The following is a 25,961-nucleotide window of genomic DNA, read 5'->3' as shown; positions in this document are numbered from 1 at the left end:
GATCTACCTGAAACTTGACAGTTTTGATCGATCGGCTGATCTCATCCCCGAAGCATGTCAAATATGCTCATGTCTGTATGATCTTATCTCGTCAACATACCACTTTCTATAGATACTGCATAGAGTTGCATCATCTCTCCAGTAACAGACTCTTTATATGTCAATCACAGTATCCTAGCTTACTCTCAGCTCAGTCAACATGGCTCCATCCGTGATGGAGATTTTCGTCTTTGGAGACCAAAGCACTCGCTTTGCACCTCCACTGAAAGACCTGCTCCTGAAAGGCAACAGTCCATACTTGACACATTTTGTTGAACAGGTTCATGCACTTCTTAGAAAAGAAATCTCATCCTTGCCAGTAACTCAACGGAAGCTTTTCCCCAACTTTGCCGATATCCAAGAGCTCGTCTCCAAGTCAGATTGGGGCAGTGGTAATCCTGCTTTGACATGCTTCTATCACCTCTGCAGTTTCATACAGTGAGTAGTATGCCCAAGTACTCATCTACCTGTCCTAACCGTCCAGCTTCTACGATGGCCAAGGGCGCACCTTTCCTCCAGAGAATAGTCGCATTATTGGACTTTGCGTTGGATCGCTCGCTGCCGCTGCTGTCAGTTGCTCCAGATCATTGAGTGAACTGGTATCAGCTGGCGTAGATGCCGTTCGCGTGGCCCTGTATGTCGGATTGAGGGTATGGCGAACTACCTCGCTTTTCGATATACCGGACAGACCTTCAGCTACTTGGTCAATAATCGTTCCTGAAACGGTACTTCCAAGATCATCAGCTCAAGACCAATTGGATTCATTTAGCAACGAGTTTGTAAGTCATAATTTGACATTAGTATACTCATAACAAGTGCTCATTGTGTTACAGGGACTTGCTCGATCATCTGTTCCTTACATCAGCTCAGTTGCACACCATAACATGACCATTAGTGGCCCACCATCTGTTCTTGAAAAGTTCGTTCACACGATATCATCATCGCCCAAAGATTCTCTGCCAGTCCCCATCTATGCTCCGTACCATGCCAGTCACCTTTATAGCCAGGACGATGTGGATGAGGTTCTCAATCTGGCTGCACCTTCTTTTGCTTCGGAGTCCACGATTCCACTCATTTCAGGCTGCTCTGGGGAAGAATTCCAGCCCCTGAGCTATGCCGACCTCCTCCAATGCTGTGTGACTGACATGCTCATACACCCACTAGACCTTACCAAGGTCTCGCAAGCAGTGGGCCGGGTCATGAGTAGCCCATCATCTACACAAGCTATACTGAGACCTATAGCGACCAGCGTCTCTAACAGTATAGTCTCAGCTTTGGAGCCAACGCTAGCAGAAAGATGCGCCGTGGACAACAGCATTAGTCCCTCGGCCTCGACAAGTCACTCATCAACAAAACAACAGCCCGAAACATCAAGCAAGACCTCCAAAATCGCGATTGTTGCTATGTCCGGTCGCTTCCCAGATGCAGCTGACTTGAGTGAATTTTGGGATCTCCTCTACGAAGGTCGCGATGTTCATCGACAAATACCTGAAGACCGGTTCAACGCAGAGCTCCATCACGATGCCACTGGGCGGCGGAAGAACACCAGCAAGGTCATGAACGGTTGCTTCATCAAGGAGCCGGGCCTGTTCGACGCCAGGTTCTTCAACATGTCCCCGAAAGAAGCTGAACAGTCTGATCCTGGTCAGCGAATGGCGCTCGAAACAGCTTATGAGGCGCTTGAGATGGCTGGCATCGTCCCGGATAGAACGCCTTCAACACAGAGGGATCGTGTAGGTGTGTTTTACGGTATGACTAGCGACGATTGGAGAGAGGTCAACAGCGGTCAGAATGTGGACACATATTTTATTCCTGGTTAGTTATTCGCTCGCGCTTCGATATGATGCTGATTCCAGACTCCAGGTGGCAATCGGGCTTTCACTCCTGGCAGGCTCAATTACTTCTTCAAGTTCAGTGGACCTAGCGCCAGCGTCGATACAGCTTGCTCCTCCAGTCTCGCTGCCCTGCACTTGGCATGTAATGCCCTCTGGAGAAATGATTGTGATACAGCCATTGCGGGTGGGACAAATGTTATGACCAACCCTGACAACTTTGCTGGCTTGGACCGAGGCCACTTCTTGTCAAGGACCGGTAAGTCTCTGCAAGATTATCGACAGCTACTTTCTTTCTTACTTTACTGACTTTGATCTAGGCAACTGCAATACCTTTGATGACGGTGCAGATGGATACTGTCGTGCTGATGGCGTCGGCACTGTCATACTAAAGAGGCTCGAGGATGCTGAAGCTGACAATGACCCTATTCTCGGGGTCATTCTGGGCGCTTATACAAACCACTCAGCCGAAGCAGTATCCATTACCCGACCGCACGCCGGAGCTCAAGAGTACATCTTCTCCAAGCTCCTTCGTGAATCGGGCGTTGACCCCTACAACGTCAGCTACATCGAGATGCACGGCACAGGCACACAAGCCGGCGACGCAACCGAAATGACATCCGTCCTCAAGACCTTTGCTCCTACTAGCGGCCTCGGTGGTCGTTTACCTCATCAAAGCCTTCACTTGGGTTCAGTCAAGGCCAATGTCGGGCACGGTGAATCCGCGTCTGGTATTATTGCTCTGATCAAGACGCTGCTTATGATGCAGAAGAACATGATCCCGCCACATTGTGGTATCAAGACAAAGATCAATCACCATTTTCCTACGGATCTTACCCAGCGCAATGTCCATATCGCTAAAGCGCCAACATCTTGGACAAGATCAGGACAACGAGATGCACGCATCGCTTTTGTCAACAACTTCTCTGCAGCTGGTGGAAACTCGGCTGTCCTGGTGCAAGATGCCCCTCAGCCATCGATGGCTGCAGATATCACAGATCCTCGTTCATTCCATGTTGTCACTATGTCTGCTAGATCAGCAGACTCTCTCAGGAGGAATCTCGTCAATCTGAAGGAGCTTGTAGAAGGTCAAGTTGACTCGGGCATTGACTTCCTTGGCAAGCTGTCCTATACGACCACTGCCAGGCGTATGCATCATCAATTCCGAACTTCAGTTACAGCACAGAATCGTGAACAGCTGCTTAAGGGTCTTGACTCTGCCATTCAGCGCCAGGACCTGAAGAGGGTTCCCGCTGCTGTGCCTCCTATCGGCTTTGTCTTTAGCGGTCAGGGTGCTCAGTACCGTGGCATGGGCAAGGATTACTTCACAAATTTCACTGTCTTCCGCTCGGAGATTATGTCCTACGACAACATCGCTCGAGCCCAGGGATTCCCTTCCATTCTCCCACTGATCCGCGGTGAGGTGGAAAGTGATTCGTTGTCTCCTGTTGAGATCCAGCTTGGTTTGACGTGCTTACAGATGGCACTAGCCAAGCTATGGAGATCATTCGGCGTCGAGCCAAGCTTTGTTCTTGGACACAGCTTAGGTCACTATGCGGCTTTAGAAATTGCTGGTGTTCTGTCTGTCAATGATACCATTTACCTGACTGGCACGAGAGCACAGCTACTCGTCGATAAGTGCCAGGCAGGCAGCCACTCGATGCTGGCAGTGAGGGCATCTTTGCTACAGATCCAACAGTTCTTGGATGCCAATATTCACGAGGTTGCGTGCGTGAATGGGCCACGAGAAGTCGTAATCAGCGGACGAGTTGCCGATATTGACAAGCTGGTTGACCTTTTGTCTGCCGACAACATCAAGGCGACACGCGTCAAGGTGCCATTTGCCTTCCATTCAGCCCAGGTTGACCCCATTCTCTCGGACTTGGATACGGTGGCTTCGCGCGTCACCTTTCACTCCCCTAAGATTCCTGTTCTCTGTGCGCTTGACAGCTCTGTCATCAACCCTGGGAACCATGGTGTTATTGGCCCGCTTCATCTACAGCGTCATTGTCGGGAAACAGTCAACTTCGAGGGTGCTCTACATGCTGCGGAGCGCGACAAGATCATCAACAAGACGTCAACACTTTGGGTCGAGATTGGGCCTCACGTTGTCTGCTCTACCTTTCTCAAATCCTGCCTTGGTCAAGACACGATGACTATCCCATCGCTTCGGCGAAATGAGGATTGTTGGAAGGTCCTAGCTGATGGTCTGAGTAGTCTGTACAGTAACGGCCTGACGATTGACTGGAACGAGTTTCACCGTGACTTCAAAGCCTCTCACCAGGTTTTACGTCTTCCTTCTTACAGTTGGGAGCACAAGAATTACTGGATACAATACAAGTACGATTGGTCTTTGACGAAAGGCGACCCTCCCGCCGCTCCCAGCAGCTTAGCGGAGGCGGTCTCAGCTTTCTCAACACCCTCGGTCCAAAAGATTCTACAAGAGACTTCACATGATCAATTTTTAACTATTGTTGCTGAAACAGATCTTGCGAGCCCTCAATTGGCAGAGGTTTCTCAAGGTCATCGGGTCAACGGCGTCAAAGTCTGCACATCTTCCCTGTATGCTGATGTTGGTTTGACGCTGGGTAAATACATATTGGACAACTACCGCACCGATTTAGAAGGTTATGCAGTCGATGTTCACGGTATTGAGGTTCATAAGCCACTTCTTCTCAAAGAAGACATGGGAGGAACACCTCAAGCTACACCATTTCGAGTCGAAGTGCGATACCCCATCCAAAGCACTACAGCGCTGATGAGCATTTCCACTACTGGTCCGAACGATCAGCACATTAAGCATCTTGACTGTGAGCTTCGACTGGAGCATCCATCACAATGGGAAGCGGAATGGGATCGTCAAGCGTACCTCATTAATCGCAGCGTCAACTACCTTCAGCAACGATCAGCGCAAGGCTTGGACAGCATGTTGGCGACTGGAATGATCTACAAGGTGTTCTCGTCTCTTGTCGACTATTACGATGGCTTCAAGGGTCTACAGGAGGTTGTCTTGCACAGTCAAGAGCTCGAGGGTACAGCGAAAGTGCGCTTTCAAACTCCACAAGGAGGTTTCGTCTGTAACCCCATGTGGATTGACAGTTGTGGCCAGACTACAGGCTTTCTTATGAACTGTCATCAAACGACGCCTAATGACTACGTCTACGTCAATCATGGCTGGAAGTCTATGAGATTGGCCAAGGCGTTCCGCCAAGATGTCACGTATCGGACTTATATCCGGATGAGGCCTATCGATGGCACCAAGTTCGCTGGTGACTTGTATATCCTTGATGAGGATGGCACTGTGGTTGGCGTTTATGGTGATATCACAGTAAGTTACACGAACCATGACAAACGACAACACTAACGCAATGAACAGTTCCAAGGCTTGCCTCGTCGGGTTCTCAACACAGTCTTGCCTTCTGCCACCACGGTTCCAGTTGATGCTCCTACAGGTCGACGCGAGTTACCTCCATCAAGAATGGATGCGCCCCCCGCCAGAATTGGAGAAGGACCTCCGCCTTCAGCACCCGCACAGCCAGCTCTCTCGTTGCCATTCGCAGCCGACTCATCCATAAACACCCGGTTGAGACCGCTTCTGCGCATTTTGTCAGAAGAGATTGGTCTCACACTTGATGTTCTTTCCGACGATGAGCTCGACTTTGCGGACCATGGTGTCGACTCACTTCTCTCGTTGACCATCACTGGTCGCATGCGCGAGGAATTAGGTCTTGACGTTGAATCTTCAGCATTCTTGACCTGTCCCACGCTGGGCAGCTTCAAGGCCTTCCTGGGTCTTTCAGAGCAGGACAACAAGAGCAGTTGTAGTAGTGATGGCAGTGGTAGGAGCAGTCCACCACCCGGTATCGAGTCTGGCGCCACTACACCACCAATGAGTGATGAGGAACAGGACAAAGCAGTCCACAGTCATTCACTTCACCAGTTCCAGGCCACTTCCACCCTTCTACAGGGCAGTCCCAGCAAAGCTCGCTCAACTCTGTTCCTACTACCAGACGGTTCGGGCTCTGCTACATCCTACGCTTCCCTCCCTCCAATCTCTCCGGACGGAGATGTCGTTGTGTATGGGTTGAATTGCCCATGGCTGAAGGATGCCAGTTACCTCGTGGAGTTTGGACTCAAAGGTCTGACAGAGCTCTATGTCAACGAGATACTCCGACGCAAACCGCGAGGTCCATACAACTTGGGAGGTTGGTCAGCCGGTGGCATTTGCGCCTACGAGGCTGCTCTGATTCTTACCAGAGCAGGCCATGAAGTGCAGCGCCTCATCTTACTCGACTCTCCCAACCCTGTTGGTCTTGAGAAGCTGCCTCCTCGCTTGTACGATTTTTTGAACTCGCAGAATGTCTTTGGATCGGACAACCCCCACAGCACTACAGGAACCAGTTCCAAAGCTCCAGAATGGCTTCTTGCACATTTCCTAGCCTTCATTGATGCTCTGGATGCTTATGTCGCTGTACCTTGGGACTCTGGTCTTGTCGTTGGTGATGGTTTGGCGTCACCACTCCCTGCACCACCGCAGACATATATGCTGTGGGCAGAAGACGGAGTGTGCAAGCGCCCAGATGACGCTCGTCCAGAGTACCGTGATGATGACCCGCGCGAGATGCGATGGCTCTTGGAGAATAGAACAAACTTTGGTCCGAATGGTTGGGAGGCACTACTTGGTGGTAAAGACGGGCTGTCCATGGAACGGATTTCGGAAGCGAACCATTTTACAATGTTGAAGAGAGGACGCAATGCGGAACATATCTCACAGTTTTTATCTCGGGCGTTGAATATTTAGTTATGGAGAAGTCGGTTTTCGTGCTTATGTTTGTTTCCTCTCAATTTAGATACTTACTTGTCTCTCTCAATAGTATAGAGTTGCCTTGTCCCTCTGATTCTCGTTTTAATTGATCCTAGAAATGGAGTAGGATAAAAACGTTCTGTATTTTTCCTTGAGTTTAGGACTTATTTATAAAAGACGAAAAGTAGAACGTCTCCTGATCATCTCTTGCCCGTGCATCATGGTTGTTTCCATCCAACAATTGCTGCCAAAAATCCCAGTCAACATCAACACCCTTCATTATACCAAGAATGTCCTCCCCAGTCGTCATGCCCAAGTCCGCTTGTGAGACGAGGTCATTTATCGTACCTGAACCATCGAGATAGCCAGATGATGTTTCCTGTGCCTGGAGTAAGCTCTGAGGCGTAATTGGTCCAGAGATGTCTGTGGTAGTGGAGGGCTGTTGTGATGATGCCCTGGCCAGTGTTGCTCGAGCATGGACAAGGTTGGTTATGCAAGACAACTCTGGAGGGACGGGAATTCCTCTCGTTCCAGCACTTGTAACTCTTTGATCCCATGCTTTGAGGGTAATATTACCTAGAGCCCAGTATAAGGGGTCTCCAGTATCTGAGATGAACGAGGGGTGGTGCTCGTACACTTGGTCGATCACCTCCCACGCAGTATCAACAACTTGACCTGCAGGACGACCAGACAAAGTGCTAATGAGAAGAACAAAGGTCTCAAATGGGAAGAAGTTGGCAATATGCCACAAGTAGCATTGTAGCGCTGGAGTTGAATGCGATAGAATGTCATAGCGTATGACTTCCAGGCTGTTTTCAAGCAACATATCGATTTGCTCAGCATTCAAATCAGAGGCCCTCTCGGGTCGATGAATGGGATGGTAAGCTGAGAGCCGTAGCTGACAAATAGCAGATCGAGCGAGATATGCCGTCAAGAGGTTGAGTGGAAGTTCCTTGTCCATATTAACAAGATACTTGTCCTCAATATGACGCTCAAGCTCGTCGATAGCTTTGAAAAACTTTGCTTTGCCCGCGACCGACGATTCAGAATCGGAGCTGAGCAGACACTTTTGTTGAATCATCCACACACCGATTTCAATACGGACTTTGCAAAACAGCATATCCGTGGTGATGGGCGACGGCTGTGGTACTGTGCTTGCTGATGGTACAAGGTCAGCGTCGCTCAGATTGATTGGTTGTCGAGTGTCTCCATAGAGTTGCATGTTCGGGTTCATGGATGCACCCGTCAATTGTGAAGCTCGGCCATCAAGTATTACGATCTGCCACCAAACTCGGCGTCGTAACTCAGCTTCAAACGGGGGCAGGTCTTTCAGTGAGCTCTCACGATGAAGGCCCATTCTCTGACCCATGCGTGTAGCGAGACCTGTCAGAAGCCAAAGAATGTCATGGTCACAGATGTGACGCAGGGAAAGCTAAGAGATATCAGTACATCTTCAGGTATTTCTGTTTCCAAGGTTGGTACGTACCAGGTGGAGAGTGAAGGCTTGAAGCACCCTCAGGTCTGTAGACCTCAAGAAATCGGCTTTGCTCAACGCTACTTCGGTTGCGTCACAGTATCGAGCCAGCAGGTCCTTTCTAGGCTCGCCAAACCTTGTGCGACATTCCGTATCCGTCAAAGACACAACAGAAACAAGGTAAATGGAGAATAATAGGGCCTCTGTAGGTCCGGGGGTTGATGTTGGTTCAGAAAAGGTTTCAAGTATGTCTTTCTGAACTGTTGGACCATGGAGAAGTTTGGTCAGAGGATGGACGTTGCTGATAAAGACCTGCCATAGTTGAAATGAGTGCACAGCTGAAGGATACTCGACTGAAGCAGACGTTGACTTTTGATGGCCAAAGATGAGGTTTACCTCAGTTGAGGGCGTGTCAGTTCTTGTTCTCAGAGATTGACGCTCTGGATCTGGGCTAACGTCTCTGCCTTGCATCTACCAGAACAACAAAATAAGCCACATTTTTCAACTGACTCTGTTTGCTCAACGGTACTCACCTCATCACCCAAGGATTTCCATAATTTATTACTGCAAAATTGTTACCAAATGTCCAAAAAGAAACACAAATTGGCTTCTCATGTAATAACTCACTCTTCGACATAGCGACGCTGATCTCCACTGACGATGACCTGTCCATCACTACTGGGACTACCTGTTTGCGCAGCTGCAAGACGTCGATGATTCAAACGGGCATTTCGTGTGTGAGGTGGCGACAATCGCATGCGCACACAATCTTTACCAGTTCTGATACAGTACGCGCATGGGGTTTGGCCGTTGCATCTAATCTTTCGGTGCTGGCACGGAACGCATGAGTGTCCTCTGGTGATCTTCGCTTCTGACATGGTAGTTGATTTGGGGTAATTGCTTGTAGAAAAAAGATTGAAGGGATGATGTTACTAACGGCAGCCGCATAAGCCACTTTCTTTGTGGTGGTGGAATTATTTCCATCTGTCAGCGGATTGATTCCTCTGTCTGTGTAACTACTAGGTACGCTAATACCAGACAAATGACAATTGTCAGATCATTGTCAGGGGCATGCATGGACTACGCATATCGACGCCACCAACAGCTAATCTCCATGCCCGAGCCAGTAATGAGAGACTGATGTCCCCCCGCGCGGGACCGCTCCCAGGGCTGATAGAATCCTTCGGTCCCGAAGCTTAAATTTGGTGTGTTTATACCCGACTCGTCTCTTACAACCACGGAGCGGGACCGCGCTGGAGATGCTATTGACATTGAATCCTCTTCCGTCGCCGAGATGAAATCTTCCGCTCCGTAGTTAATTTTCATCTCCCGTCCGGGCAGTATCATGTCCCGGAATCGCTATGCAAAATGTCTGTATTTTAAGGCTCTTCTTCAACTGCCAATTCCTCAATTTTGTCATCCATCAACAACACCATTCAATCCTTATTCATCATCATCTAATACTCTCTCTTTCTCAACACCATGACAAATAACACCGACGTGGAAAAGCTCGATAGAGCAACTACGCCAACACCCACCCCTAATGAAGCACCCCCAGCATCTGAACCCTCTGAATCCAAGTCTGAGGAAACAGAAACAGAGGATGTGTCCAAGTACCCCCACGGTCTGAAGCTGGCTGCCATCATTCTCTCCAATATGGTAGCCATGTTCCTCGTCGCTTTGGACCGTACAATCATCGCGACTGCCATCCCTCGCATTACCGATGACTTCAAAGCCCTTGGAGATATCAGTTGGTACGCCAGCGCTTACCTCATTACCAGCTCTGCTACACAGCTGCTTTGGGGTCGCATCTTTACCTTCTACCCGACCAAGACGGTCTACCTTGTTGCCATTTTCTTCTTTGAACTTGGTTCCCTTCTATGTGGCGTAGCACCCAACTCAATTGCTTTCATTATCGGGCGTGCCATTGCTGGCGCAGGTTCTGCGGGCATCTACTCTGGCTCTACCATCCTCATCACCACCGTCACGCCTCTTTCCAAACGTGCTGGATATGTGGGCATGATGGGAGCCGTCTTCGGCATTGCTTCGGTCATCGCGCCCTTGATCGGAGGAGCCTTCACTGATCACGTCACTTGGCGATGGTGCTTTTACATCAAGTAGGTCTCGGTTCCCCTTCGCATTTATCCTAATTGACAAATACTGACTACCTCGCTTCTAGTCTTCCCGTTGGAGGAGCAGCTGTCGCCTGCCTCATTCTTCTCTTCCCGACGTTTCCCGTTAGCGAGCCCGTCTCAATCAAGCAGCAGATCAAGCAGCTCGACCCATGGGGAAACCTAGTCTTCCTCCCTGGTGTTATCTGCCTCATCCTTGCCCTCCAGTGGGGTGGTGAGAAGTACTCCTGGGACGAGGGCCGCATCATTGCACTTCTTGTACTGGCCTGTGTGCTTCTCATTGCCTTTGTTGGCATCCAGATCTGGCAACAAGAGAACGCCACCGTTCCACCTCGTTTGTTCAAGATCCGAAATGTTTGGCTTGGTACAATTTTTGCCTTCTGTCTTGGATCTGTTCTCATTGTTTTCTTGATTGCCCTGCCCATCTGGTTCCAAGGTATTCGAGGAACAGATGCCATCACCTCTGGTATTGACACACTCCCTCTCGTCCTGTCCCTCGTCTTTGGCGCAATCGTCTCTGGCGGTCTCATCAATGGTATCGGCTGGTTCAACCCCGTCTTCTTCTCATCAGTAATATTCATGTCAGTCGGTGGCGGACTTATCACCACCTTCGTTGTTGACACCCCCACTCGCACTTGGATCGGATATCAGATCATACTCGGTCTTGGTATCGGTCAGGGCATGCAGCTTGCCAGCTTAGGGGCTCAAGTTGCTGTCAAGCAGAGTGATGTGCCTACGGGTGTATCCCTCATGTTCTTTGCCCAGTCCCTTGGCGGTTCAATCCTTGTCTGCGTTGCCCAAGCCGTCTTCAACAATGACCTTCGATCGAGGCTCACTTCATTTGATGGCCTTGACGTTGCAAAGATCATTGGCGCTGGTGCCACCCAATTGCGCCATGTCATTCCGGCTGATCGTCTTGCCGATGTGCTTGTTGAGTACAACGCAGCGCTTCGGAATTACTTTTACGTCGGTCTTGCGGCTGCTTGTTTTGCTGTTCTACCTTCACTAGGGATTGAGTGGAAGAACGTTAAGGGCCAGGAATTTGTACATTAGTTTCGTCACCAGCAGTTCTGTTTTGCAGATATGATAGAACGCAACTTGAAGGTAAGTCTGGTTATTTGGATAGGAACAAAGTACACTACTGTACCATAATAAAAGTTCTCGTGTATTTTAAACTTCATTTGACTTTGTTTTCTATTCCCTATCATAAGAGTGAGCAACTTTTTATGTGTCATATCTCATACAATGTCAGCCATCTTGTGGTTGTATCGGAACTCATAGGTATCCATTGAACCAAAGTAAAATGGAGTAAATGTTGCAGATGTGTAATGAATGAGCTTGCCTTATCGCGCACCAAGAGAGTTGAGCCATCTAGTGGGCAGCACAAAAGCTGGCCTCGCAAGTCTTGGCGTGTAAAAACAAGTAGTTGGAGTATTTAGCATAAACTAATCTCATGGTTTCGTCTCTTGTGTTTCCTAAGGCTAATATTTGATACCCTAAGGACCATCCACTAAGGTTGCTAATGTCGTGACTAAATCAAGGTTTGGGACATCATAAACTGACAGGTAATTTAAAAGTACGTGATCTATTGGCTGCAATGATGTGCTTACTCCCAATCTGATGTCTACCACAGTCGATCTCGCCGAGATGCACAGACAGTTCAGGCGACTGGGATACGACCATGGACGAATCTAAAAACATCGTTGGGGTCAACCTCTTTCTTGACAGCCTTCAGCCGATCCCAATTCTCCCCGTAGCAACCCTTGGGGTCTTTCTCCGACTCCATGAAACTGACATATGTGGATCCAATACTATCTCCCGTCGCTTCAATACCGTCAACTAAATGATCTGCCCATGCGATAGCGACATCTTCATGCGCCGCTTCCTCAGTGACGGCGTTGATATGGAACATGATGTGCGGTCGCCGGGTACCGAACGCAGATAATGCATTTGGCTGGGCCGCCTTTCCGTGCAGGATCGTGCAGGTGATTGAGCAATCAGCCTCAACAGGCATCGACTCACAAGCGCCGATCAGCTGTCCGAGAGTGTCGCTGGTGAACTTGGAGATACTGATGTGCCGGGATGTGACGTTGACAGGGTTGCTGATAGCGCTGGAAATGCTGCGCTGGAAAGCCTCAAATGTCGCTATTTTCTCGTGTTAACCAACATCGTCTCTGCCGTAGCTGATGGGTAGAATAGGTAAAGATCAGCAGATTTGACTTACTTTCCTGGACTGTATCGACGATGCACGTGCCGAGACTCTTCAGCTTCTGTAGCCACTTCTCGCTCTCAGGCCCAATTGTCTCTGCTTCAGGCCAGATGTAGGTCACAGCCATGCCAAGACCCCATTCGCCCTTGCTAAACCCTGCCTGTAAACAAAGTTTGTCGGGGACCCCAGAGTCTAGAAGGGCCTGTAAACGCAGCAACACGTCTGCAGTTTCTGGCCAAGGGTAAACGATAAAGCCAGCCTGGATTGTGGACATTGGATAAACCCGCACGTTAGTCTCAGCAATGACACCAAAGTTACCACCTCCACCACGTAGCGCCCATAGCAGCTCCGATTCCCCGTTGGCATGAACAAGATCGCCGCTAGCTGTGACGATCTTGGCGCCGACAATGTTATCTACGCCTAGTCCGACATAGTCACCCAACGGGCCGTACCCTCCCCAAGACGCCCAAGACGTCCATCCAGCTTCACCCGCAAAGCCGTTTGAGGTGCAAAGTTTGTGCGACCCCAGAAAGCCAACAAGGTTTTTGCTGGTGATACCACCGCCGACACGTACTGTCTTCTTATCTGGGGACAGCTCTTGCGTGTCCAACTCTCTCATGTCGATCGTGACAGAGTCGGCAACGCAGCCGCGGCCAAAGACATCATGGCCGCCGCCACGAACCCCGAGCGGCACATCCAACCCCGAGACAGCTTTTACGATTGCCTGAACTTGAGCGACCGAAGTGGGTCGACAGATGGCAAGGGGTTGAGCAGTGATGAGCTTGTTGTAAACCCCACGAAGGGTCTCATAGTGAGGAGATGAGCGTGTGTAGATCTTAAGGTCTGGGATGACATCCGTCAGCTTAGTAAGTGCCGAGTTGCCGTGAGTCTGGGCATCTTGTGCTGGGTTGAATGGCATCATGACGTGCCGATACGGCGCAGCGGCGAAAGAAGACATGGCTTTGCGGGATGATATGATTGAGTAACGGTGGAGTGATGATCTGATGATGGCGTTTCTAGTAGTGAGGTGAGCAAAAAAGGACCTCTTATTAACCATGACTGAGAAAGTTATACATCATTTCCCAAATGAGACCGATAAGGTGCCTTTTTGAGTCAATTGGTCGTGAGCTGTTAAGCCTCCTTTTCCTCCCGTCCCTACTTGCATATCCCGCTCTCGGGTTAAAGAATTCGGGGCTTGCATCGGACCGAAGGCACGACAGTAGAGACTACGGCCCGGCCCGGCTACTGAGTCCCCGAGAACGGACTACGGCGGCGTTACTTGAACGCCATGCAGCTGTAGCCTGACTGTTCAATTTTACCAGTTGACCTAGATTAGGTAGGCAGTTGTTATCTTTGCCAAAATGTCTCCTTTGAGTGCCGATTCGAGTAATCACCATATTCATGGTTAGCTGAGATCCGTGTATGCATGTCGTCTGGAACTTTTGTTTTTTTACTGCTTTGGTGGCTTCGGTTAAGGTTAGAATTTGGCTCAGTTCGTCCTTCATGCAGTTTTCGTTCAGCTTAGCGAAAACTTAATCCTCTTTCGGCTTTCTATACAGGCACCGAGTTGTGGCAATAACACGTGTCTGAAACGTATGTTCTCAGGTGTTTCACTGTTTATTCATTAATTTGAGGAGCAAAGAATACGTTCTTGTTTATCCAATGATTATGTGACATTAACATCAGACTATCAAAACCGTTGATTGTTTAGTTCGGGATAACGTAAACGTTACAGGTCAAACGTTAACACATGTTGAATTATATGGGTCCCGATTACCCTCACGGCACCAGTTATCCGTCCTGCATATGACCGTGGCTGCATATAATCCTGCGGAAGCGGACTCATGTCCCTGAAACTACCTTCCTGAAGCGAACCTATCAATGCAGGTAATCGTATCATGACACAAGTGCATATCAACCCTGTCTCTTGAAGGAATCAATGCATGCTGTCATCTCAAACCCTGCGATGGTGGATTTCATCCCCCAAGTTATTGGTGACATGTATCATTTCCAACTCAAATACAGTTCGCAGTTTCGTCTCTACTAGCTAGCGTTTTTTCAGCTTACTCTAATTGCTATACCAGATCATCCTGGAACAGCATCCTGTTTCCTCGATCCAGATCTGTGGCTAAACAGGTCCTTATGTATAAGAATGGTCTAGGTCCGTCTGAAATAAATCGACGATCTGCCAGGAACTAGGAAACTGCCACTTCAGCCTACCATTGTCATAATCCCCAAGCACAATCTCTTGGCCGGATTGGCCCATAACGTTCAGCATTCACCCTGTCATATCACATGCACCCACTCTCTATCCACATGAGTTCCACAGACCCCCTTCTCCGCAGGGTAGAGAACTACCGCGAGAGTTGCGACAATTGTGCCAAGTCAAAGGTTCGTTGCGGCAAGGAACAACCTTGGTGCCAGAGATGTGAGCGACGCGGCCAAGTCTGTAGCTATAGCCCTTCTCAGCGATCCAGAAAGAGGACCATAGACACTATTCACCCTGAAGGGGACCAACGGAATGGGACTCCACCATCTACTGCAATCAGCAGCGCGGCATCTGTAGCTGCAGTGTCGGCAAGAGTTTGGAGAGAATGGATGCTTTCGGATATCCCAAAGGCCACACCACAGGTGCCTTATCAGCAGCAGGGATGGGTAGTGGTAGTGGATCTGGTACCGACAGCACGGGACAAAGGTCAACGTGCTCCGTCACCGACAGACAGCACTGCGAGGCTGATCTCATATCCGCATTGGCAAAGCCTGACCTTCCTTCCCTGTCATGCTGGGGTAACCCTACCGATTCCCAAAATCTCGGAACCATCCTCACAGCCAGTCGTGCAACACTCAAGTGCGTGACAACTGCCATGTCATGCACATGCACCCCGAATGACAACGTCGCATTGTTGGCCACGGCCGTGCTGTTGCGAATATTATCCTGGTACCACATCGTGCTGAAAAACTGCCACGGTCCCAATGATGGCAGTGCAACACTCGACGATCACAGCAGTCCTGTTCCATCCAATGATGGTAAGGAAGCTGGGAGATCATTGTCACGGGACACAGATATGTCACAAGAGAGAATCGAACCATCAAGTCTCATCATGCCGCCTATGACAATTGGAGCATATGAGCTAGATTCTGAGAACAGAGAGCGCATGATTGGACACATCATGCTCAGCGAGTTGAGTAAGATGGGGAACTTGCTGGGAGATTTCTCAAAGAAGTTCTGTGATCCTCAATCTACCACGTTGGGTAACGATAATAGAAGCCAGCTGTTTCTCGCTTTGGAAATGTTGATTCGGAACAAACACATGGCAACTGTTCTAGATGTACGAAAGAAACTTGAGGTCAAGTAGATAGATAGATTCATATAACTATACCCCTAAAGAAGAGAAGTCAACTTAAAGATCAAATGGAGTGCTGCTAGGAATATTTGCTCTGAGAGCTTTAGTGGTTTTGCATGCTTCTCACTGATACTTGTAACCTCTGGTTTATAAACCCTGTAGAATTATTCCAAATGGTGAACGGTGTGGTATCGAAAATGAAACCTGCTTGATAATATGCCATTTCGTCCGTTTCTGTCAGTGCTGCTACTCAGTTTCCATATTCGGCTCAACCAACACCACCTTTTGTTTTCAAAAGAACGAGATGTGACTGGATGTAGATCCTAAATGGGATAGAACTCAGCTGGAGCAGGGCAACATAATCAGTCACCAAGCCAGTAAACGAGCTGCCGTGCCACCTTTGCCTCAAGTCAGTGAGCCTCTGACGCTCTTCGCTTTGACCCAACTGAGGATTGTACTTCTACGACGGCCAATAGAACAAACTCAACAACAAGAGTATACAAAGGGCCAGCTAGAGACAGATGCAGCCGATGCCGAAAATGATATGGTATGGGAAACAAACCTCGAACTGAACCATGAGGGTGATCACCCTTTCATGAGCCTGGCTGATGCCATTTCCTACGTCAACACGTCCAAAACATAAGAAAATAAGAAAATAACGACGAACATTGGAACAATACGATACGCTACATCGACAAGGTTTCTGGCTATACCCAAAGGGTTGGGGCCACCTTGTTTGGCTATTGACGCAGTAACTCCAGAAAGAAATGGCGTCAGAGTTTTTGCATACTATGATTCAAGGCGGCGGCAATGGGGGGAAAAGAGTTCAAAAAATTATGTCTTTAATATATGTAACCTTGATCTATCTCAACAGATATCGCAAGCGTATATGATCAGTTACGTTGGTAATAATATATCCCTTGATTGTACAATAGCATGAGTCAAGGCAGCACCTGGCTGACCATTGACACGTGCTCAATCTGCCGAAAGCCGCGTTGTAATGTCTTTAACAACGGCATCCTTTATCTTCTTGACTGACTCGTCACTGACTTGACCCTCTTGGATGAAGTTCACAATTCCCTCCAGCGTGTGAATGTCGTCGCGTAATTCAGTCAATTCGTTATCATATGTATCCATAAAGCCCTCGGTGGACTTGTTGAGAACTCCGAAGTCATCTTCCAAGGCAGTGCATCTCTCTCGGATCTTATCCATGCCTCTGACCAGCTCTTCGTTCTCTTGTCTCAATCTCTTGTTTTCCGTCTCCAAGGCCTCGATATGTTCTCTATCCCGACCTCTTGTCTCTTTTAAAGCCCGCAACTCGTCCCAAATAAGAGCGATATCACTGTGTCGAGAAGACTGGCTGTCTTGTCGAGGGCGCTTCTTAGTGTGACTGCAATCGATCGGCGGCGGTGGCGGCGGGGACCCAGCTTCGTCGTAGGCGGGTGGTGGGAGTACTGTTTGAGCCGAAAGATCGACGAGCTTGGCTCCGAGGCCGCCATACATACTAGCAAGATTGTATCGGAGACTGCGAAAATACTTGAGAAGACCCTCGCTGGCGGCGTCACTGATCGACTGTAGCGAAGGGGGTGCAGCCCGAGCCTCGACATAGATGGATAGAACGGTGGCATTGGAAAGATCACGTATCGCGTCAAGGACTACGCCTGAGTGTTTTCGGGCGGGAGATAAAGGCTCTAGTGCAGGAGAAGGAACAAGGACGTTGAGGTGGTGGTTCAAGGTAACGTTGAGGCAGAGAGCAGCAGATTCAAACTCTTGTTGTATTTTGATGAGCACCGTCGGGTTCTTGACCACGACCAAAGAGACAATGGACGAGGCGCATGCGCGTAATGTAACGGCTGTAGTGGTGTCTAATCCCTTGATCTTGACAGGAACGCTCAGTTCGAAGAAAGCACATGTCTTATCGAAGCGGAAGTTGAGTGTCACGGAGCTGACTTGAGGGTCTGGCTTTGCCAGAATATGCGTCGTGGTATCGGACTGCCATTGGATTACAGCTTTGGTGGAGTGTTGAATATCGAGATCGAGACATGGTGAAGACGACATTCCTGCAACGATTAGGTGCGACGACAATCTGCGTGACTTACCTGCCTACTACCTAGCCCTAGCCGCGACCAAAGGAGGAACAGCTTCGCTGCCAGGCAACCCGTCAGTCTCCAGCGCGCTGCGAGACTAAACAGGTCCCTTCTACAGACCCCGGTTGTTCCAGCAAAGGAGGCAAACGCGCTCGTTTGGGGGGTACAAGTCGGAATTTTAATGGTCTGTAGCGCGATTTACCGCCTCTTTGGACGCGGTTCGGGCGATAGTTCCGGTTCATGAAAAGGTTGTCAGATGATGATCGGAGAGGCGTGAGGAGATAAGAACGACGAGGGGAGGATGATATAGGGCCTCATCGTGATAGAAAGTTGTGCGAAGAGTCAGCGCCGCATCGCGTGAGAGAATGAATCTGGATGGAAATGAGGGTGGATGATCAGGCCAATAGGAACGAAGACAGATCACGGACTATAGTTATTCCGTCAGCCGTGCGAGGCTCTAAGGCTACAAGGCATCAACCTAAGAAGCGGGGCTTGCTTAGTAATTAACCTATACGCATATCGTCGCATTTTGATTGGTCAACTCTTTCATCATGCTAGAATCCTGAAACCAATAATGAACGGGTACGGTTTCCAAGGAACGACGATTAAAAAGTTACAAGAATCCTTCTAATTCACTCTATTATAGGAAAATAGCTACTAAGAGTTTCCACACTGCTGTAAACAATGCGAAATAAATAGCGGTTAATCTACAGAGTGCTTAACACTAGTAAAATTCAGTTTGTAGTGTAAATAGGAAATAATAACATTCTATAGTTATCAATGAGAAGCTACCCTGAAGTTCAGTAACTCCAAGGCTGGGGATACTGGAAAATGACGAGTGTAGATGCGGGATAACTTCGGGTAAACAATTAATAGGTCTTTAGATCCAATCAACTGTCTTTTACCACGCGTAGGTTAGTCGCGTAAATGGGTTGGTGTTATTTAAAGGTTGAAGGAAATACCAGGCCACTTTTAGCTCGTATATATCCCAAGAGTGTGCTAATATTTTCGTCTTATTTACACGCGGTTCTCATGGTGCGCTCTCAGTATTTCCCAGTCTTGCTACAGTCTCCCAAACGCCCTTCAAAGCGACTCCACAGATCTACTGCTTGTCCTCCTTCTTTTCCGTCGCGACACTCTGATACATCGATGCAAACGCGGAGGCATCGGGTCCCTTTGCCAAAAGCTCTCCTGGGTGCCCGAATTCTTGCAGCTTACCCGCGTCAAGAACAACAACCATGTCAAAGTCATCAAGTGCAGACTGAAGCTTGTGAACGATGGAGATAACTGTGCGATTATTGAACCGCTCTCGAACCAGACGCTGCACAAGCTCATCGACACGCGAGTCAACACTGCGTAGATACGACATTAGCACATAGCTTACAGGCACGACATGAAGGAAGCTGTGGGTACATACCTGCTTGTTGCTTCGTCAAGAACCACAATTGGCGATGGTCGTAGAATAGCGCGTCCGATGCAAAACAACTGCCTTTGACCATGCGAAAGATGAAGCTCTTCGATCGACACGTCGAGGCCGCCACCATCGGTCACAATGTCCCACAACTCAACCGCTTTCAACGCATCTTCAATTGCAGCATCTGTTAGTCCCCCAGCAGGGTCAGCATTAAGCCTCACACTACTTCCATCAATGAGGAATGCGTCCTGGGGCACGCCGACAAGTCTGGTACGAATCTCTTCGCGAGGAATCGTGCTGATGTCGAGACCATCCACCATGATGCGACCACCATGAAGGTCTATCATGCGAAAGAGGCATGAGACCATAGAACTCTTGCCACTGCAGATAAACACGATCAGCTAATAGAATGTTAAGAGATAATGAATGCCATACCTTCCAGTCCTTCCACAAATTCCAATCTTTTGCCCGGCTTCAATGGTTAGAGTTATGTTCTTGAGGACATCTTCGGACTCCCTAGAAAAGTACAGATCAGCAAGCATCCTGGCACGATCATTAGCCCTAGACTTACTTGTATCCTGCCGACACTTGATCAAACATGATTGTTCCTTTAGATGGCCAGACCGACGGCGGCTGCTCTTTCTCCTGCGGCTCATGCTCAGAGGCAGTATCTGACGTGAACGACTTGATCCTAGAAATTGCACCAATGTGCGTCTCCAAAGTTGTCCAGAAAGTAAGCAATAGCTTGAGATGCTGACTGAATTGGATGATGTTGACGAGAGCTACGCCGATCAATCCAGTTGACAGTACACCTCGCAATTGCGTGACAAGGACCACTACCAAGACAGCGATGATAGTGACGATCATGTCAAGAACAAGAGTAAGCCACCGCTGAACTGCATAGAGGAGGTAGAAGGGCTTCTGCGACCGGTCCAGGAGTTCATGGTGCTTTTTCTCGAGAGCATGGCGCCAACCAAAAGCGCGCAGCGTGGCTAGTCCAGTAACAGTCTCGGTGAAAAGGGCGTAGAGCGGACTTTTTGCTTCCAGATCCATGAATCGGAGCTGGCGAGACGTTCTAAGGTATGTATGTTGAACCACCCAAAGCGTAGCAAGGAGAAAGGGGAACGCAATGGCAGTATAGTACGATCCAACAGCGATCAAGATCATCTCGGCAATGCAAAGAACGAATGTGGCGAATGTGTTGAGCGCTGAGAGGGGTAAGTCCATGTCGATGAGCTGGAGGTCCTGACTGAAGCGGTTGATGGTGGTACCGGTGTCAGTGGTTGCGAAAAAGGACATAGGTGCGTTGAGAACTGTCTTGAGTAGACTCTGGTGGAAGTTGTTACCTGACAGTGGTACCATGGTGACAATCATTTGCCAGGTGCTCAGTACCAAGAAAATAATGGACAATGCACCTAGCATAGCGTAAATCCCCAGGTAGTAGCCAAGTCGTGTAAACGGTTCTTTCGCATTTGCGGCAGCCCACCAGTTGAGCCAGATAGTAGGGAAAGACTGGCAGAATATGTAGGCACAAATGGCCAGCACAAAGATCAAAGTTGGGATCCAGCCGATAGCATGCATGTAGTACATGTAAATTGCCACATCTCCGCTGCGACGATTTGCACCGTCTTGCTTGCCCTCGGTAAGTTCCATGTCCAGCTCCGCCAATACGGCAGCTGAGGACTCAGGATCAGGAGCAAGCGTAGAATCAGGACCAGAACTAGGTACTTTGGACTGTACACCAGTCGTAGACGCGGCGGAGCCAGATACGTAGTTGTCCAACTTGTTCAACTCATCAAAAGTCCCTTGAACACAGCCTGTTCCATTACCATCAAGGCAAATGATGTGATCTGCATAGGGGAGGCGATTGACTGTGTCAAAGTTAGCCAGATCTAGGAGAAACTATCAGATATTGTACGTACCACGAGAAGAGACAATGATGACAGTTGTGTTCAAGTCTCGAAGAATACCATGACTTCCGAGAAGATTGTTGAAGACGGCATTCTCAGTATGAGCATCTAGGCCACTGAAAACATCATCAAGAATAATGGTGGACATCTGGGCATACACTGCTCTCGCTAGACTGACTCGTTGGCTCTGGCCTCCACTGAGGACGATTCCCTTGCTTCCTATAGTACTGAGATCTCCCCGAGGTAATTGAGTCAGGTCTTGCTTCAGGGCACAAGCTTCCAATACTTTCTGGTACCATCGCTCGTCCGGGTGAGAGAAGGCGATGATACTATCTCGGACTGTGCCATTCATATGCCAAGGGGTTTGGTCGCAGTAGGCAACCTTGGAGTTTGATACATGTATAGATCCCTGCATGATTCCGACTTCCCCGAGCAATGCCTTGAGAAGAGTGGACTTGCCGCTCCCGACCGGCCCAACAATAAGTGTGAGTTTGCCCGAAGGGATCACAGCGTCAATGTTGCTAAGGGTGGGGGTTTCATCCTTGTTATATCCAAAAGAAGCGTTCCTGATGGCGAAGGCGTTACCATCCGGGGAATCCTTTAGCGGTTCAGTCTCCATCATCTTGGACTCTTGAATTGGAGAGACGGAGTGCTTTTCTTCGCTGCTTGAGACCTCAGAGACCAAGGCGTTTTCAATCGCACCGTTATCCTGCACTATCCTATCATCTACGCAGGCGTCTGTGTTTAGGAAAGACTGGATGCGGACAAAGCTTCCAACTGACCCCATGAAAGAAGACAGCGAGGTAACGAAAGAAGCCAGAGGCTCTTGCAGGAGTGCGAATAGTGATAAGGATGTGAACATACGGTTCGTGTCCAGATTTCCTTTTCCTCCCTGAGATTGAGCCAGAAGACTATAGGTCATAAAGCTCAGAATGGGGGCGAAGATGGGAGCGAGGTAAGCTGCAGATATCAGTGTCAGTTGTTGAAATTGAAAAGGTCAATACAATCCCAAATACTTACCCAATACCATATTCCAGATCAAAAGCTGACGGAATTTGCCTGAAATGTGCATTTCTTCCTCCCGCATGGCTTGGATGCGTGTTTCTAGTACTCGAGACAGTCCGCACATCTTGACGCCCTTCATGCTTCCTAGCATCTGAGACGTCACGGAGATTCTCCTCTCAATAGCTTCAAGCCATATGGCCTGACGAGCCATGACGAAGCTGACGGCAATGACGGATCCGACGATGGAAACTGATTAAATCATTAATCAAGATAACTCTCACAAGTTGTGTGATAGAAACTTACAAATAGCTGCTCCAACAGGTATGAGGCACGCTAGTCCAAGCTGGCGACCTAACAGATACACTGCAATGACAATTTCAATCAAGTTTGCCCATACATCATGAGCCGTTCGCCATCCCGTGTCAATCCTCTCAATGTCAGCGCTCATCAAAGTCAGGGCTGCCGTAGGGTTGGCAGCTGTGATGCTGAGATCCGTAGCCTTGTCATAAAGTATCGAGATGAGCTGGCCACGTGCCATGGTAGTGGCGCGGACAGTCAAGTGCTGGTACTGGCCCGTTGTAACCTGTTATATTTCGCGTTAGTGGGATCTCTCTCAGATTCATTGAAAAGATAGTCTTACAGCTAAACCAACAAAAACAAGAAACCAAGCACCTATAAGACCGTAGCCCTGGCTCGCATCATCAGAATTAGGATCTCTCTCAGCCCACGACAACGTTGCCGAGATGAGAAACGGCTGACAGAAAGTAAAGCCTATAAAACACAGGCGTGGGAAGACGATCGACAAGATAGGCCATTTCAGGGTTTTGAAAACAGTCAACAATAAATCATAATCTCCTTTCTTAGGTGCTAGTCAAGTATCAGCAATTTACACTGCGCGAACATATTCAGAGAAGGAAAACAAACCTGTAGCCCACGTTGTTTGAAGCATATTCTGAAGATAAGAAGACTTGAAATGCTTCTCCAGAGGGAATAGGCTTTCAATTTTCAGGTCATGAGAATAGCCAACACGGAAGAGAGGGAGCTGCCAAGAAAAGAGCCAATGTGAGAATACGCCACTTGTCACTTCTGAAGGTAGTTCACGGTACTCTGGACGTAAGAATCCACGTTTCTCGATAGCTTCCACTGACAGCATCATGATCTTTACTACCGTTGAAATAAGGGCAGTGATGGCTGCAGGCCGATTGTAGCCTTGCAGCCAAAGTGTCCTCGTTCGGGTAGCATCGAAAAGAACAGAGAAAAGCAAAAACAGGTTGAGAACAGTCGAAGGTCGATACGAATAAACATGCTCGACATAGGACAGACCTAACAAGCTAATTGATGCAACAATTGATAAGGCGGCAGCTGGCAGAGAAGCTTTGGTAGTAACGGCTGGAGACTGAGTCCAGCAGATAAGAAAAGCGATCTGAGACGCCAATAGGAGCAAACACAAGATCTTTGAATTGTTACAATATGCAGCATAGAGTGATCCGAGGTCATCAACTTACAATCTTGCAATACAGCCAGCAACTATCTTCAACTTTGACGCTATTTTTGCGCAGGAGGTAGGATACTCTGAATGGGGCTGCCAGGAGTAGTAGGGCGGTGATCGGCACAACAAGTATGGACTCTTCAAACAACAACGTGAAGTCAAAGCCACCTCTACAGCCGTCTGCATATGGGCCAAAAGATCTATCACACGAGGAGGAATTCATGGTCGTTGGTAGTAACGACAAACTCTCCCAGACCTGACCTTCCTGGTCGATCAAATCATTAAGATTCGTTTTGGCTGTCGTCACAAATCAAGTAACGTGGAAAATGAAGCAAATTACTACCCTGCAACACGTTAGGAAGTTGCCCCAGTGAAATGGTGAGATCCAGGAAAAGAGGCGAGAAAGGAGAAGCGAGGAAACAAAGCTACACGAGCGAGAAAAGAAACGTTGGGCACTAGAAAAAGAGTGGAATAGGTCTTTCCACTCTTGAAATCTCTGCTGGATACTAATTCAGCGAATTATCCTTGATTTGGATAATTAAAATCCTGATATGATCATCACCGCCCTACCTGATCTGATGTTGTACCTGGTTAAGAGCGCTAAATACGGGACGGCACGAGACAGTTTATCCAGATGGGGTAAAGATGTGCAGAGCTAGCAAAGCTGAAAAGTTTGTAGATGGTGCCGACCGGAACCGGGAGGCTTTTGGCTCCGTAGTACAACGCATCATATCCTTGTTTATGGAGACTGGCCGGTTGTCCGGAGGCGATGCCGGTTCATTAAACTTTAGGGAATTATGCCAGGTGTCACTACTAGTCGAAGTCTCAACATAGTCCAAGACGAACAGAGTCAAGGTCCCGAGTGCCAAGAAGACTGCATCAAATCACATAATAGAAGCAGTTTTATCCTCCAGGGTGTTTATTGTAACCCCGGACTTTACTTATTTCGCCTAAATACTATGTTGCGTTTCTACAAAGCAAAGACTGAATTTGCAACGTCAAGGAAACATAGCGTCGTAACCCAACCAGGAATGATCGCCTCACTAGTGTTTTCGAAGCGCTTTGGGTCGAGGTGATAATAATAGAGAGACAAGCCAGGATATAATCCTTCTTTACCCTTTCTTGATCCGTGCGTTTAGAGATCTAACCCTTATGTAGTTTAACTCCGAGATCCTGCTCTGTGACAAAGTCAGAGAAGAGATGAGCGCACTCTACGCAAAGACTGATGATATTTTCAAATGGAAACCCACTTATGCAGCCGGACTAGGAGACCTTCGTATTGATCACGAAGTTGGGATTATCAAATCATGGTGCTACAACCAGAATCCACTCAAATTTTGCAACCCTCAAGAACTCCGATAGGAAGGAGGTGGTCCCACTATGGAAGCCTTGCTAAACTCTATCACTTTTATTCTCCTGCGTAAGTGGCTTGAGTGATGTACCTGGGCGGAGCTTTGTAGCGGTTCCGCAACTGCATCTCAGAACATGAGCCATTAACGTAATGCCAAGAATCACAAAACTAGTCTTTATTGACCTGCGCAACCTATGCCGAGCAGCTGAATAACTGTGCCACTCCTAGATGCAACTGTATCGAGGCGTCAAGAAAAACATGCTATGGCAACGTTTTCAACATCTCCACTATGGAATGCAAGTCAATCATGTTATATGATCCATAGACCGTTTTAGGTCCTGCGTCCAAGTGGCAACCGGATGGGCCTCACTTATAGACCAATCATTGTCCAATGCCCAGTGCTCGCTAGAGGCAGGGGTATCACTTTCTCAGTTCATGGGTATGATATGATTCCAATAAGGATTCATCTGTTGGTTACATTCAAGTGAAAAATCTGTTCTGCCACTGCTAGCCAGCCTAGCCAGCCACCAAATACTTGTTTTTGTTGAGCCAACCCTTAGACATAATATTGCCATAGACTCACGATATTGTGACCACACATTGGCAAAGGACGTCATATCAACGTATATCTCTAGACAAAATAGGATAAAACGGTTCAGCCGCATTAAGAAACCCTGCCAAGGAAAGACGTTATGAAGTTGGGCAAACTGAATAGTTCCTAGAAAATGTCTCCGCAAGCTAGTAAGCGGCCTGCAAACTAATAGAATTTTTTTCAATCTCAATTCTGTTACCGCGTATGCCCAACCCATGTTCGTATAATAATGCGTAACAGTGGTTGAATTTCATTATCGTGGAGACATATGGTGTAATG

The 25,961-nt window shown here is 48.4% G+C and overlaps 7 protein-coding genes across 7 annotated transcripts; 3 read left to right on the top strand and 4 right to left on the bottom strand.

Moving 5' to 3' along the window:
- Positions 1–199: 199 nt before the first annotated feature.
- Positions 200–6,672, top strand: FSST1_005200 (polyketide synthase; the record flags this gene model as incomplete). The annotated part of the gene is made up of 6 exons (XM_083231452.1): positions 200–477; positions 524–818; positions 873–1,854; positions 1,903–2,130; positions 2,192–5,199; positions 5,248–6,672. The coding sequence occupies 6 exons, from the start codon at positions 200–202 to the stop codon at positions 6,670–6,672; spliced, it is 6,216 nt and encodes a 2,071-aa protein (XP_083088630.1).
- A 160-nt stretch (positions 6,673–6,832) lies between these two features.
- Positions 6,833–9,027, bottom strand: FSST1_005199 (Zn(II)2Cys6 transcription factor; the record flags this gene model as incomplete). The annotated part of the gene is made up of 4 exons (XM_083231451.1): positions 6,833–8,107; positions 8,162–8,620; positions 8,683–8,713; positions 8,777–9,027. The coding sequence occupies 4 exons, from the start codon at positions 9,025–9,027 to the stop codon at positions 6,833–6,835; spliced, it is 2,016 nt and encodes a 671-aa protein (XP_083088629.1).
- Positions 9,028–9,631: 604 nt separating this feature from the next.
- FSST1_005198 (MDR family MFS transporter) lies at positions 9,632–11,334 on the top strand (the record flags this gene model as incomplete). Its single annotated transcript, XM_083231450.1, has 2 exons — positions 9,632–10,266; positions 10,329–11,334. The coding sequence occupies 2 exons, from the start codon at positions 9,632–9,634 to the stop codon at positions 11,332–11,334; spliced, it is 1,641 nt and encodes a 546-aa protein (XP_083088628.1).
- A 607-nt stretch (positions 11,335–11,941) lies between these two features.
- Positions 11,942–13,547, bottom strand: FSST1_005197 (FAD-binding oxidoreductase; the record flags this gene model as incomplete). Its single annotated transcript, XM_083231449.1, has 2 exons — positions 11,942–12,426; positions 12,506–13,547. The coding sequence occupies 2 exons, from the start codon at positions 13,545–13,547 to the stop codon at positions 11,942–11,944; spliced, it is 1,527 nt and encodes a 508-aa protein (XP_083088627.1).
- A 1,259-nt stretch (positions 13,548–14,806) lies between these two features.
- FSST1_005196 (uncharacterized protein) lies at positions 14,807–15,846 on the top strand (the record flags this gene model as incomplete). The annotated part of the gene is made up of 2 exons (XM_083231448.1): positions 14,807–14,881; positions 15,043–15,846. The coding sequence occupies 2 exons, from the start codon at positions 14,807–14,809 to the stop codon at positions 15,844–15,846; spliced, it is 879 nt and encodes a 292-aa protein (XP_083088626.1).
- Positions 15,847–16,809: 963 nt separating this feature from the next.
- On the bottom strand, positions 16,810–17,892 carry FSST1_005195 (uncharacterized protein; the record flags this gene model as incomplete). The annotated part of the gene is made up of 1 exon (XM_083231447.1): positions 16,810–17,892. One exon carries the CDS (start codon positions 17,890–17,892, stop codon positions 16,810–16,812), a length of 1,083 nt encoding a protein of 360 aa, XP_083088625.1.
- Positions 17,893–19,023: 1,131 nt separating this feature from the next.
- On the bottom strand, positions 19,024–23,962 carry FSST1_005194 (P-loop containing nucleoside triphosphate hydrolase protein; the record flags this gene model as incomplete). Its single annotated transcript, XM_083231446.1, has 10 exons — positions 19,024–19,273; positions 19,339–19,716; positions 19,771–19,851; positions 19,907–21,206; positions 21,258–22,205; positions 22,266–22,499; positions 22,554–22,833; positions 22,891–23,117; positions 23,175–23,703; positions 23,756–23,962. 10 exons carry the CDS (start codon positions 23,960–23,962, stop codon positions 19,024–19,026), a joined length of 4,434 nt encoding a protein of 1,477 aa, XP_083088624.1.
- Between the last annotated feature and the right edge of the window lie 1,999 nt (positions 23,963–25,961).

This window comes from Fusarium sambucinum, chromosome I (genome assembly GCF_050947815.1).
Source record: "Fusarium sambucinum isolate potato_lamoka chromosome I, whole genome shotgun sequence".
In the NCBI taxonomy this organism is placed as follows: Eukaryota; Fungi; Ascomycota; class Sordariomycetes; order Hypocreales; family Nectriaceae; genus Fusarium; species Fusarium sambucinum.
This window is presented reverse-complemented; position numbering and strand designations above follow the sequence as displayed.